General features: G+C 41.5%; 1 protein-coding gene across 10 annotated transcripts in view; it reads left to right on the top strand.

The window, feature by feature from the left end:
* nfasca (neurofascin homolog (chicken) a) overlaps window positions 1–14,381 on the top strand; it is a 106,654-nt gene that overhangs the window by 51,109 nt on the left and 41,164 nt on the right. For 7 of the 10 annotated variants that reach the window (XM_041979788.1, XM_041979785.1, XM_041979784.1 and 4 more), the window contains 7 exons: window positions 215–358; window positions 2,151–2,262; window positions 2,401–2,567; window positions 4,629–4,776; window positions 4,980–5,104; window positions 7,796–7,840; window positions 8,082–8,183. In XM_041979788.1, coding sequence (XP_041835722.1) covers window positions 215–358; window positions 2,151–2,262; window positions 2,401–2,567; window positions 4,629–4,776; window positions 4,980–5,104; window positions 7,796–7,840; window positions 8,082–8,183 — 843 coding nt within the window. The remainder of the gene's footprint in view (window positions 1–214; window positions 359–2,150; window positions 2,263–2,400; window positions 2,568–4,628; window positions 4,777–4,979; window positions 5,105–7,795; window positions 7,841–8,081; window positions 8,184–14,381) is intronic. The other 3 variants (XM_041979789.1, XM_041979790.1, XM_041979786.1) reach the window with 1 other exon arrangement.

Below are 14,381 nucleotides of genomic sequence, written 5' to 3'. Positions count from 1 at the left end.
CTGAATTACAGAAAATCGAGAATCAGTTCCTGTGTCAGTACTTTAGCCTTATCCTACATCCTGTTTGCTATCCTTGCTTCATCTTATCCTACAGAACGCGAATTAATAATTTTTACTTATGTATCAAGATTAAAATGACTTGAATAAATGAGAGATTACTATAATATAACACCATATATAATCTAATGATATTTCCTCCTCCTCCTGACCACAGCTGCCCCTCCATACCCAAACAGAGAGGTTCTGGGCGACACCATCATCTTCCGCTCAGTGCAGATTGGAAGCAGTGCTGTCTACCAATGCAATGCCTCAAACCAGCACGGCTATCTGCTGGCCAATGCCTTCGTCAGTGTTCTCGGTAAGAGGCTAAACCCAAGCAGTTAAATCTGCAGGACACCCTTCTGGAAACCTCTGTGATGGGGTAACATGGGTGAGGAACTTACAGAGACCTGTAGGTCAGTCAACTCTACCCTTCACCTCTTAATGGGACATTGATTTTGCCTTTAAAATCTCAGAAGTAAAACTGACAAGCAAGTCTGTGTTTAAAACAAGCGGCAACCTCCGTCTGTAAAATGTGAAGCCTATGTGGAGGTGCAAAAAATTGCAGTTCGCTCCTCATCCGCTAGGGGCTGGCTCCACAACAGAGCAAATCCCCATAGACTCCCATGTTAAAAAGACCAACTTCATAGCAGAAATAAACATGTTTAAAGCCTGGTACAAAAATCCATTTTAGGATTAATAGGTCAGGTTTACCTTCATGACAACTGCAAGGGGGGGTGAATTTTTTTCTAACTCATCCGTTTGGATGTTATTTAATCTTGAAATTCGGTATAATTAGGGGTGTGTCCTTTTGATTGACATGTATCCAATATCCGTGCCTACCTCTGTTAGCTGGTTGGCTACCATTGCTCGGGGTTAGCTCGGTTAGCTCTTAGCTACAGGCAGCTCGGGGTTTGATGGTTGTCAATCATCCACCCCCACCTTCCCAGCCCCCCTCTCAACTTGACCTCTTTGCCCATTTTGGATTTTCCGGGACTAACGACACTCGTGACGCTACCAAGATGGCGACGGTTGGAACCCCCAACGAGCTTCATTTTGCTCTTCAGAAACCAATGGGTGACGTCAAGGAGGCTCCGTCCATCTTTTATATACAGTCTATTTTTGAGAAGTCACTACAGTGTAGGAGGATCAAGTATACATACGTGTGTAACATGTATATATATCAGCGTTACGATTAATTATAAAAAAAAAACATTAACACATTTGAAACAATGCAGAACATTGTGAGTGCACGATATCCGGTACACTGAATAAGTTGATGCACATGACAGAACTCTGTTAAATCAGTTGCTAATTTAACTACTTTAGCGCTTTAATTTGTGAGTTTTCAGACCCATCTAGTGATTCTATTTCATATAAGCGACTAGTGATAAATCTAGAGACTGTTTATGGTGTTACTGGAGACTTTTGGAAACTGACATGAAAACACGTTTCCTTCTTCCCAATGAGCAGCGCTTCCCCAGGCCCCGCCCCAAAAGTGCTCACAGCTGCAGTCAGAGCAGATATTCACCTCTGCTCCATGACCAGACTGAGAATAAAACTCGTAAAGCTGATACTGGTTGATACCGCCCTGGCTTGTGCCCATTTATGCCCATTAATGAAGGGTGTGGAGGGAAACATTTAAAAAGTTAAAAGTACTGTAACATGTTGTAGACTTTTAATCAGAGAGCTGCTGGAGCTGTTAATTTTATGTCTATTCAGTTTTGGCCAGGGATATTTTCTATTTCTTTTTCCACAATTTTGAATTGATATGCAACTAAATGCATTTTTCCAGACATTACTAGAGCTTCAGTTTACAATATTAATATCTGTGTCTATTATTTGATTTATTCATTCACTAAAATTTATCTAAATAAAATGTTTTGTTTAAATATTATGATATTAAAATGTGATTAATCAAGATTAATTAATTACTAAGCCTGTATTTATTTATTTATTTTTTATTTTTGAGTCCTTTAGGAACCATTTCTGATAATATATATGTATATATATATATATATATATATATATATATATATATATATATATATATTTGACACCCCTGATGTAGACCAGAGTTTTCTTTGAACTAATGGAAAACTGTGTCTCAGACATGCCTCCAAGGATGCTGGGCCCCAAAAACCTGCTGATCAAAGTGATTGAGAACAACCGGACCTTACTGGACTGTCCATTCTTCGGCTCCCCTATCCCAGTGTTACGCTGGTAAGAATTTGAAGTTTATTATTTAGTCTTCTCTGTGTTTTTCCTCAACATCCTCTGAAAAGACTCAACATATACTGGACTAAGCTGTCTTCAAATCAGTTTCAGTTTTCTAAAAAGTGATGTGTTTTGTCGTTATAGGTTTAAGAACGGACAAGGCAGCGGGCTGGATGGTGGTCAGTACCGCCTTTACATCAATGGTACCCTGGAGATAAAACGGGCCCGAGCGGAGGACGAGGGCACCTACACCTGCGTGGCCAACAGCATCCTGGGCACGGCTGAAAACCAGGTCCGCCTGGAGGTCAAAGGTCAGACATTACTGCATGAAAACTAAAGAGGTTCTGGTGCTGAGATGTAGTCAGAGTGATGCTCCAGCATGGTTCAGGCTCATTGTCACATCATTTTCCTTCCTTGTGCCAAACAGCCTCCTCTTTGGGATCATGGGACGGTTTTTGTGCCTTTAACTGATTTTAACTCATTTGTATTTCCAGATTTAAACTATATTAGACAAAAAGCTTTCTTTCCATTTTTGAGGTGAAAAAAAATTAAACCAGGTGAGGTCATCTACTGACTTGATGATAGAATAAGTCTTTCTTTTCAAAACGAAACAAAAGTTAAACTTGGTCCACTGGGGGGAAGACCAGCAGTGGGGATGTGGATCAGGACTCAGCTGTGTTTCAGACTGCAGCATGAAGGTAGTCGGTGGCTCAGAGGCTGAGGCAGAATCTGATTTAACAAAGTGGTACAAACAGTTTCCTTCACACCTGAAATGAAAACCTGTCTCAAAGCAACAGAGACAGGGACAGAGCTGAAATATTATGTGTCTTTATTGGTCTGTGTTTAGAAAAAGCAGTAAATATCTCCTGCATCAGACTCTATACACATTAACTCTGAGATCACTGCTGGTCCTCCCACGTCTAACACAGGTTTTAGGTCCTGAATAATATACATCATATTTTGGAAAACATCTTCCAGGGAGAAGATTGACTGGAAAACTGGAGTCTTTCACATCATCAGACTGAACATCTCTGCCTCCTTAGTTTTGTCTCACAGACAGCGAATGAACATCTGACGTCACTGGAGCTTTGACTGCCATGTTTGAGTTATGAACCAGAAGATCCTGAATGAATTTTAGCCCAAAACCATCCAATGCTTTGTAAACAAATAACAACCAGACAAGAAGTAAAGATCTGCAGACGGGAGTTTTATGATCCATTTTTGGTGTGTAAGGTCGTTTACGGCGTCACTGCTGTATGTTCTGCGTAGCTCCGTGGAGGCTGTAGGGAGATCTGTAAGGACAGCATTACAGTAGTCTAGTCTAATAAAGATAAATGCATATGTCCTGCTGAGACATCAGTCCTTTAATCCTCCAGATGTTCTTTAAGTGATAATCGGCCGACATCACAACTGTCCTTATGTGAGGCAAGAGTTTCCCAGATTCCTGGCTTACTTGGTAGTTTTTAACATCACTGTTTGAAGCTGACCTTTGATCCAAAAAGTATTATTTCAGTTTTGTCTTCATTTAACTGAAGTAAGCTCTGACACATCCAATATTTAATTTGTTAGATGGATCTGATAAGTGTTTGGATTGGGATATAGTCTCCGGGTGAAATGGTTATGTAGATTTTTTGTAATCTGCATAATTATGGTAACATATTTAGTCATTTTTCATAATATGAGTGAGTGGCAACATGTAGATGTTGAATATAAGTGGCCCCAGGATGGAGCCTTGGAGAACTCCACAGTTTATTTTGCTCAGATTTTATAGTTACCTATAGACACAAAGTAGTCCCTGTCTTTTAGAAAGGACTCATACCAATTAATAGTGGTGGCATACAGTCCTACCCAGTTTTTTAGCTAATCTATAGAAAGATGTTCTGGTGGACCATGTTGAATGCAGATTTATTAGATATTCATTCAGACATTTTACAACCAGATGGATGAAGGCTTGCAAACTGTCAGCTGCCATCATCAAATGTTTGTTAATTAAATACTTTTATTCTGAAATCAAATGTTTATCTGTTTATTTATAACTACTAGTCTTCCACGCTGACTGTCAGATTAAACCTGACACCAGCAATCAGGAAGAAGGCTGCAGAAACTTTTACTCTTTACTCTGTTCAGATTTTCCTAAGTCAAGTAAAGATTTTTAGATGATGGACAGTGTCCCCTCCTGCCATGTGAAGAATTGATCCACATCCAGTTTTGGAGGCTATGTCTGGATCCATGAATGTGAATCAGTGCTTTCTTGTTGGGACCCATCTGTCAGACGTAGTTCCTCTGGTTTCTCTGGAAGCTTCTGGATGTCTGACCTGACCTGGTTTGTGTCTGTGTGTCTGTTTGAACTCTTCATCCTCACTCTAATCCAGAGCCGACTCGTATTGTTCGGGCCCCTGAGCACCAGTCAGCCGTCAGGGGCTCCACGGTTCGCTTAGACTGTAAGGTGACGTCAGATCCTAGCCTGCCCATCACGGTGGTCTGGACCAAGGATGAAAAGCCTCTGAATCTGGGGTGGAGGTAATGGTGGTCTTCATTAACAGCTTCAGTTACTTTAAACTGACCTTATTTTACTTTATTTTAGTTACTTTATTTTCCAGTATTTATATTGGGTCAACTCGACTCTGCACAGAAACCAGATTTTCTTCCAGGGAAAATGATAACGTATTTATAAACATATGGAAATTAACTATTTTTGTTTCCTCTTTTTTTTTTGTCTCCAGGCTGAAAAAGGATGATGAGTCGCTGACCATCCCCAACGTCAATGAGGGCGACGAGGGAAAGTACACATGCGCTGTTAACTCTGAGATAGACCAGGACTCAGCCTCGGCCCGCCTCACTGTGTTAGGTACACTGAAAAACCTGAGACAAAAGGCCTCTTTAACGGAGAGGGTCTACATATAACACTGGAACCAGGACAGTTAGTAGACTGGTTGAGGTGGTGGATTTCTTTGCTAAGCCGAGGAATTATAAAAAACATCCAGTTGTGAGAGAAGGAAGTGTGCGTAAATGTTCAGATCGAACAGTGCCTCTGTGTCCAGGGGCCTCATTTATAAAGCTGGCGTAGGTACAAAACCGGCGTACACCAAATATAGTCAACTTTTAGAATTTAGAAAAACCAAACCGGCCAGTAAAATGTTCCGACCTCCACGCAAACTCTGACCATGGCGTACCCACAAAATCTGGGAAAACGGGAAACGGCGACACCAACTGTACAGAATAAAATCAAGGAAATGATGAGGTGGAGAGTCTGCTGCCAACATTCACCAGTCAGTAAAAGAAAATGCAAAAAGTAAGCTTTGGTCATTTATTCTGAGATCTGGCAGAGTGGGAAAGACTGGAGCGTCTAGAAGTGATGCAACACTTATGAAAAACACAAGAGGTGGATTTTATTTATTTATTCATTCATTCATTCATTCTTACACAATCTGTTTTTAAGCTGCAGCACCGCCAACCCAGTTGAAACACCCAGGAACTATAAAGAAATATTATTTAACACTAAATAAACTGCTACCAATCTCTGATGTATCCATATATATTTATTTTCTACATTAAACAAAGACTACATTACTGGCATCAGTTCTGTCATTTAGCAGAAGCTTTTCTCCAAAACAATTTACTGTGGGCTGTAGCGTCTTGCCTAAGAACCCAGCTGAAAGGTGTTACTGTTCACCCCTGTGGGATTTGAACTTCGATCTCCCGTATGACAGATGGCTGCCCTACCAACTGAGCTATTCAGCCTCATATTCTGATACCTCTGGCGTGTCTTCCCTTCTGACACTGTGTTGACAGGATCTGCCACCTGCTGCCACTATTCTGCTTTCCTGACACCAGTAATGCCCACGCCGTTCCCACCAATGAAACATTTTTACGTTTTTCAACCTGGTCCATCAGGATCTCAGTCTCACACCCCGAAAAAAATAAACTTTTCCCCTCTTTTTCCCTCCTGAGCCATCATGGAAACGATGTGATGAATATGTAGTTGTATGTATTCACCTGACCATTTATAGCCACCATGTGGGCGTGGCAAGGCGCTCCCACACGTGTGCCCGCTTTAGAATTTATTCTGATTTATAAACGGAAACAGGCGTGGGACGTGCATGTGCAAGCTTTTATAAATCTGAAAGTTGAAGTGCGCCACATTTCCTATTTGCACCGCGGACGCCAGCTGTAATTTGCTTTGCTATGCACAGTTTTATGCATGAGGCCCCTGGACTTCAGGGCATAAAACTATCCTGCATGATTTAGATGTTTTCCTTCTCCAGCACACCTGAATCTGATAAGGAAACATCTAAAACCCAAGGAAACACTGAGAGCGTCATATCTTTCCACGCCGCAGTCAGAGGAGGAGAGCATTTATAATCTGAGGAGTCTCTGAATTCTGCTTTATGTAGAGGCAGAGAGGACCACCGTCTGAACATGTTTTAATCCACCCTGTGATGGCTTCTGTCCAGCAGACAGCAGGCTTCTGTGTCAGTAACTTCTGGATGTTTTCAACCCCTGCTTTTAAAAAGCCACCTCACACAGGAAATATAAAACCTGATACCTATGTTATGTTTTTGATCTAATAAAGTATCATTGTCTTTAGTACAGAAGGAGAAGTAAAGCACTCTTTTGCTCAAACTTTAGACCCTAATGTTCACAAAACCAAACTAAAAAATATACTGTAGGTCAAACATTAATGTTTAGAAGTGATTTAGTTGCTGAAGGTGAACAATGACATCTGTGTTCATGAATCATTGTTTGCATGATGTGTAGCAACCAGTAATTATTTTGGCCTTTTTAAATGTAATAAAGCCAATAAAGTAATTATTTTGGCCATTTTAAATCTAATAATTTATTGGCTTTATTTAATTGAAAATGGCCTAAATCATTACATAATTGGTAGCCAAAACATCTTTTTTTAAATGTATGGTTGGCATTGAGGGGTTAAACTGACATGTTTGTCTAATCCTGAACAATTCTGCTTCATATCATTCTTTACCATCAAAACTTTTGGTCCAAGAGATCACCCATCAAAACAAGCACTAATCAGTGGAGAATCCGATGAAGAATGTCAGGATTTAAAGTTGCTCTCACATACGTGGACACACTTTCACACCAGCTGTTTTTCACACATCTTCAGCTTTACGTTTCATGCGACTGATGGTGTGTGCCATCAGGTGAAATCATGCATGTGCCTCAGAGCTCATCTTTAACACGACATCCTCCCTCTGGTTTTACAGTGAGCATGCTGCTCAGGACAATATTGTAATTAGATGGTGCTGCGGACAAGATGGATGTAAACTAACTTCTTCCTGTATGGTTTTTGCACTGATGCCTTTCCTTCAGAAATACAGAAATAAAAACATGTCCTGATGATCCGAACACTGGAATCAGTGCAAACTTCATCCTGTAGTTAGATGCAGCTAACTCTTATACATGTGTGTGTAGTAAAGGAAGTATTAACTGTTGTGCTGCCTTGCTGTTGATTGAGTTGTAGACTAACCAGTAAACTCTAACCTTTATCCCCACCTCCTCTCCTTGGCCCTGCGCACAGAGGAAGGCCTCCTCCACCCCTCAGTCTCTAGTGCCTTGCCTCCAGGTAACACAGCTCAGCCGGATGTTCCTGTCTGTCGTTTCTTTTACAGTTTTGTCGTCTTACTGTTTTCCTGCCTGTTAACACTTTATTCATTTCTGGTTTTAGAGACCTTTTTTTTTTATTTTTTTTTGTCATGCATGTGTTCAGTCCTTACTGTGAACTCATTTATAGTGTCCAGGTGTGTTTTGCGAAAGAGTGATGGTTGTGACATATCTAAGCCAGATCATCCTGTGTTTGTCTGCAGACCGTCCCGACCCCCCTGTGGATCTGGATCTGTCAGACCCAGCAGCCCGTAGCGTTCGCCTCACCTGGATCCCTGGAGATGACCATAGGAGTCCCATTACAGGTAACTGTACCAGTTCTCTGTCTGCTCTTTAGGTCATTTCCCATATTACAATAATCCTGGATTTTTTTAATTAATTTAATTAATTATTGGGTTTTGGTAGGAGCAAGTCTAGTTAATGTAAAATATTACCTACAGGCCACCACTGGAGAATTCCAGAAGTAATATCAGTTTTGAGGGTCTGTCTCTGAACCTGTCAATTATGGACAGAAATGTCATGGACAGAGCAGATAAAGAAGGCTATGAATCCGAGCGCTGACCTTTATATATAGATACAGAATAATCACACAACAACTTCTCCTTTAAAAATACAACAATACATTTATTAGATAATAAGCATAATAATTTTAATCAGTTAAACTTAAGTTAATAAATTCTGTTGTTGAACTCTACTACACTACAGACAAAACTCCTGTGTTCGTGTGAGAATGTGTGTGTGTGTGTGTGTGTGTATTTGTGTGTGTATTTGTGTGCATGTGTGTGATGGTGTCAATGCAAGTTGAGGTGATACAACAACAGAGGGCAGGATGGGGGACTTCACCATGCGGCTGGTGAAGTAGCAAGATGGCCGCAGTAGCTATGAGATTTAAGGCTGATACATCGTCCACAAGAAGCGAGAACTTTTCTCTTGTTTTCGGGGCCATGAGAACAAAATGGCATCATTTTGTTCAAGGGGATGTGGTTGGGGACATCTTGTGGCTCAGGGTTAGAACTTTCTTCTTGTGGGTCCCCAGGAAGTATTGTGTGATGGTTGGACATTTGAAGTGGGCGTGGTTAATGCAGAAAAGCATGAAACAGAAATGTGTTGTTTTCTGTTGATACCAAGATACAGATAGCTTTAATTAACAGCTGATCAAGTTGGTGAGAAAGTACGTAAATGAATATAAAGACACGGACACCATTACGTGCTCAACCCCTCCCTGTCACCGACGCAGTTTCTTGTTAAGTATGAAATCACTTGATCAGTTGTACATAAACACACAAACATCCCCTGCAGTAATCCCCGACCAGTCGCAGATGAACCTTCTCATGGAGTATGAATTGACCAGACAAAACCAAACTTCTACTTGTTCTTGCGGCCTTGAGAACAAGAACAAAGTTCTTTCTTCTCGTAGAGTATGTAACTTATGGAGGTCACAGTACAGTCACAAGATGGCTGCTATTGACATAAAGACCAGTGAACATGTGTTTTTTTTTTCTATGTGACCACCATGTAGCCACGTTAGTTAAGCATGCGAGAGTAATTCTTAAATATAACATAACTTGTCTAAAATAACCTAATTATTTACCATAAGTAAACTGCAAATCATTTCCAGTTAAGCTGACCATGCTTAGGCTAAGTTGTGATCAGTGGTGTAGTCTAGTTTATTCTAGTGGGTTTACTCTAAACCCCTGGTGTCCTGGTGTAACACCTGTCCCCCAGCAGCCTTCCCAAAGCAGCAACTGCTCATAAATGTTTACTTTGCTAATGAGCACCACAGTAATTATTAAAGTTTGCATCCACACATAACTGAGGTCATGAAAGACTGGTTATGTGTTATCTAAATGTAAACAACACAAGATGTATAACAGCCATTCCTTTCCTCATCGGGATCCTTCGCCCCAGGAGTTTGCCTGCTTGGACTAGGGTTTGTTGCCGTGGTGATCGCCCTTGTCCCAGTGGCTGGGGGTCCTGCACTGCAGTCCTACAGCTGTGATGTGGACTCTGGCCTGCCCTGATCTGGGTGGTTGCTGTGCTGGCCTCTGTGGAAATGGGTGAGCTGGCTCTTGGTTTGATCGGATCCCCAAGATATTGTTTCCTCACAGCGGCATCAAGCCAGATGTTTATTACTTTTATTATTTTTGTACTAAGATACAGAAACTGTGAAGTTCTTGTTTGTGTATAATGTAGGGAGGGGGGACGGCTCTGTTTGTGCATGTATGTGGACGTCTGTGTGACTGTGAGAGAGACAATGATGAGTGTGTTTTTAAACTGCTATGTCATATAGTGTGTGAAGGCTTGTTTTACTTAATATGCATACATTTTTTTTTCATCATATAAAGCACTTTGTGTTGCCTTTGGCAAGAACAATGCTTTATAAATAAAGTTTGATGTGAATTGATTAACAGCTGCACTTTAATTAACCACTGAACAGCCACTGACAGAACAAGACAAATCCATTTTCAATAAATATAAATTCATGAAAAAATGTAGAGGCAAACATTCCACTCTTGGAATAGCTTGAATAATGAGACAACTACACTGTAATGATCGTTTCAGGAAGACCCGGAAATTCAGCCCACACGGTGATGAGTTTAACAGTTTATTAGATGCAGAAAAGGAGCAGGTGCAGCAACCAGGTCCAGGAAGAGGGGCTAGGCAGATAGCAGAGGTCGGTCCAGAAAAAGGTCTAATCCAGGTAGGCAGAGTTCAGGATAGTCCGGCAGGGATCAGGCAATCAGGGAGTCCGTGAGAGGCAGCGAGGTCAGCAACAGGGATCTAGAACAAGACAAGATTTAGTATAGAATAACAGGGAAGGCAAATGACCATCTGGCAGGGAAGCAGACATTGAGGAGGGATTATGTAGGATGATGAACAGGTGAGGAGAGTGAGTGCTGATGAGACCCAGGTGGAGCAGATGAGCCTGATTGCCTGAGCTGCAGGCGATGCAGGCCAGCCCTCATGACACTACACATAACACACGTACGTTGTTTATCTGATGGTGTACAAGTTATCCTTATTAATGGACATTTAAGATGACTATGAATTGTCTTCATTTTTATTTAACCATAATAACATGCTAATATAGTGTTAACTTTGTACATTTAAATAGTTTCTACCAGCTTTAAATGTCCAACATTTACCTAACTTTCCGTTTCTCCACTCTAACCAAAGATGCCTGTTTTTAAATTCCCCTACCTGACTCACTTCACAAGACCGGCCAGGTCGAAGTCTCTTCTACGAGCACACACACACACAGAGAACAGCAATATGAAACCACCACTTTAGTTAGCTAGTTTTAATATATATATATATTATATTTTAATATAATTTAATATGCAAATCACCTGCTGTTTAACACACGAATTCCACTCACCAGGGCCCCGTTTCAGAAAGCGGGTTAAACAAACTGAGTTTAAAGCGCAACTCTGGGTTGACCAACTCAGAGTTTTCACTAAACCTGCTTTCTGAAACGGGGCCTAGGTTGGATGACAGGGTCACCTCCCCACCCGTCACTGTGTAACTGTAGTGTCCCCTGAATCGACAGTGGAAACAGAACCAGTAGCAACACATTCACTGACAAACTGAAACAGTGTGATTTGACTTTGTTTTCTTTTCATGTTTTTTCTCTGCGTTCCCTCTCCATTAACTACTCGTACCGCCCAAAAAATCTTCTTCCTCTTCTTTTTCTGCTGCTGCTGCATCTTCTTCTTCCTCTCATCCACCACTCTTTAATTTGCGGTTGTCTAGCGGGGCCGGCGGCTGCTGATCTTGGCCCACTGGGGCCTGTGCCCCTGGACCGTAGAGGACTCTTGCTGGGGCTCTCCTCTGCCGCCCTTCGGGTGGGGCTGGAGTCGTCTTTGTGGTGGGGTGGCTTGGGTTGGTGCTCCAGGTCTGCTGCTGAGGGCCCGGCCCAGGCCCTGGTCTGCCTCTGGCCTCCGTGGAGGCGAGGTCGCATTTGCATGATCTCACTCACCACTCTTCATCACTGATCACTCCTTGTTTCTCATGCTCTGCATGCTGACACAGTCACTGAGTTGTCTAGTGGGTTTTTAATATTAAGCAATAATTATTAAAAAAAAAAAAATAAAATATTTGTATTTTTCCTGTGAGTTAGTATCTGGTCGCTGTTATGTCTTTTTGATTTGATTTGGTTATTATTTAAAAACTCTTAATGACTGGCAGCCCTGTTTTTTTGTTTTTGTTTTTTTTTTTTTGTTTTTTTTTCTGTGTGTGTGTGTGTTTCTGCTTTTGTAAAAGTTGTAGGAAATTTTCTGGTGTGTTCATGTACAGGTGTAACAGTTTGTTGTCTGGTGATGGTGTGGATTGAAGGGTCGTTTTCCTTCTGTCTGTGATCTTTTGTCTCCTTTCTTCTTTCCCTTTTGCTCTTTTTTTGCTATTTTCCATCTTTTTCTGTCCCCTCCGGTCAGGTCCAGCAAGATTACATAGATTCCGTGATTCAAAGTAAATAAATAAATAAATTAATCACATTATCAAGAGGAGCCTTACCCATAGGCCTCCCCTTGGCAGAGCAAATTTGTTCAGCACGATACAGCAACCAGATTATCATTTTGCTTGCTATGATGCTGGACAGGACAAGTTAAAAAAAAAAAAAAAATTTGCGGTTGTCTAGCAACCAGCCACCAGATGTTAAGAAACACAGGTCAGGATCAGGACAGGCGGCCAAGCTGCTTTCTCTCTGCGGCGGCTCAACGTCACTTTTGACGGAATTCCTCATGGTCTAAACGGGCGGCTTTGTGGCTAATTTATGACCGGGAAAGTGAAAGTTAGGTCACGAAACATGTTCATGCGCATCTTTGAGCATTTTTTAGGGGTTATACGGAAATTTGTGACCTATTCTAGTGGGTATACGGTGTATACCTGCGCATCACATAGACTACACCACTGGTTATGCTAAACATAATGCTGATGCTAACTGCTAAAAACCAATATGCCTTTGGTTGCCACAGTTCTTGGGAAACAGTTGCCCCTTGAAGGAAAGGAGAACTGAAAATGTTTCTTTTATCCAGCTAAATCCAGGTGTCCAGTTTGCTGGGCACTCTTTTAGAAAAAAAAGAGTAATAGCTTCTTCTCATTTGAAGAGGACAGCAGGTGGGCTAACCAAGTAGCTCTCTTGGAGGGAAACTCTCCTTTGTTTGAGAAGATTCCAGACTCTAGAATGGTGCTGCAAAAAATGGACTGGCAGCTTCTGATTCTTAAGCCCCATTTCCACCAACAGGTGTGCGTCGGGGCAGGGCTGGTCAGGATGCATTTTTTGGCATTTCTACATGAGTAAACTGGGAAGGGTACCCTAATATCTGACCCGACCTGTCCTACTTTGTTGGGACCCTTTTGTTGGGGTACCAATCTAACCAACCCAACCCAAAAGGGTGCTGCTTGACACACTACAATCCATTGATTGTTTGAGAAAAAAGTCACTTCATGTACGACCTGGTAAAAAAAAAAACAAAGCAGGATGGCTTCTTGATTAATATTTTTTTTCCTTCTATTCAGACAATAATAGTAAGATGTCATAACATACCTGACATGTTTCGGCTGTCACCTGCAGCCCTCCTTAGAAATGTCCACTGACACGTTAGTGACGTGTTATCATCTGCTTTCTGGAGGTCTGACTGTCCCAGCAAACCTGCCAGATGTGCTGGGACGGCCACGCCCCCCACTATGTGGTGGTCTCAGGAGTAGGGAATCACAGGTGTATGAGAGCATGTATGCCCCCTCGTCCTGGGTTCTGAGGAAGGCTGCAAGTGACAGCCACAACATGTCAGGTATGTTACAACATCCTATTATTATTGTCTGAATAGAAGAAAAAAATCCCTTTTATCACTGAGATAGGAAGACAAAATGAATACCTTTGAGTTAGGAATGGCTCCTTGTTTAAAGCAACAGATATTTTTGTTGATTAAATCTCTGTTCAAAATAGCATTACAAAGCACCGCCAAGAAGAAAGAACACAAACTGTTGAATGACCGCCATTCTCCTCTGTTTCTGAGATGTGTTTTGGTTATATTTTAGGGAAGGCATTGTGCTCTATGACGTCATGCTATTACATAGCCGAGGCATCTATGGCTATATGACTGATACTCCGTCTCTCGGGTAAGGTTACGGTTGGCTATGGGATTGCAATAGAATACAGTTTACAAACCATTTCTGCACCCTAACTGGCCCTCCTTGACTCGCACCCATTGGTGGAAACGAGGCATTAGAGGTCTATCTGGAAAAGAGGCAGATATGAGGTCCTGGTGGGAGTCCTGGGTCTTATCCTGAAGTCGGTGGGAGTGGAAACCTGGAAAGGATGTTTGTTCCATTTCATAGTAAAAGTTTCAGTTACAATCCACAAATGAGAGCTTTGGTTCTGTGCTGTCTCAACATAAACTTTATTTGAAACACAAGAACAAAGAAATGTATTTTTTTAATTTTTTCTTTTTGAGGCTCAATTCTTTGTTGCCTTAAGAATAATTAAGTATTCCTAGTAATTAATA

This window comes from Melanotaenia boesemani, chromosome 3, assembly GCF_017639745.1.
Source record: "Melanotaenia boesemani isolate fMelBoe1 chromosome 3, fMelBoe1.pri, whole genome shotgun sequence".
NCBI lineage: Eukaryota > Metazoa > Chordata > Actinopteri > Atheriniformes > Melanotaeniidae > Melanotaenia > Melanotaenia boesemani.
This window is presented reverse-complemented; position numbering and strand designations above follow the sequence as displayed.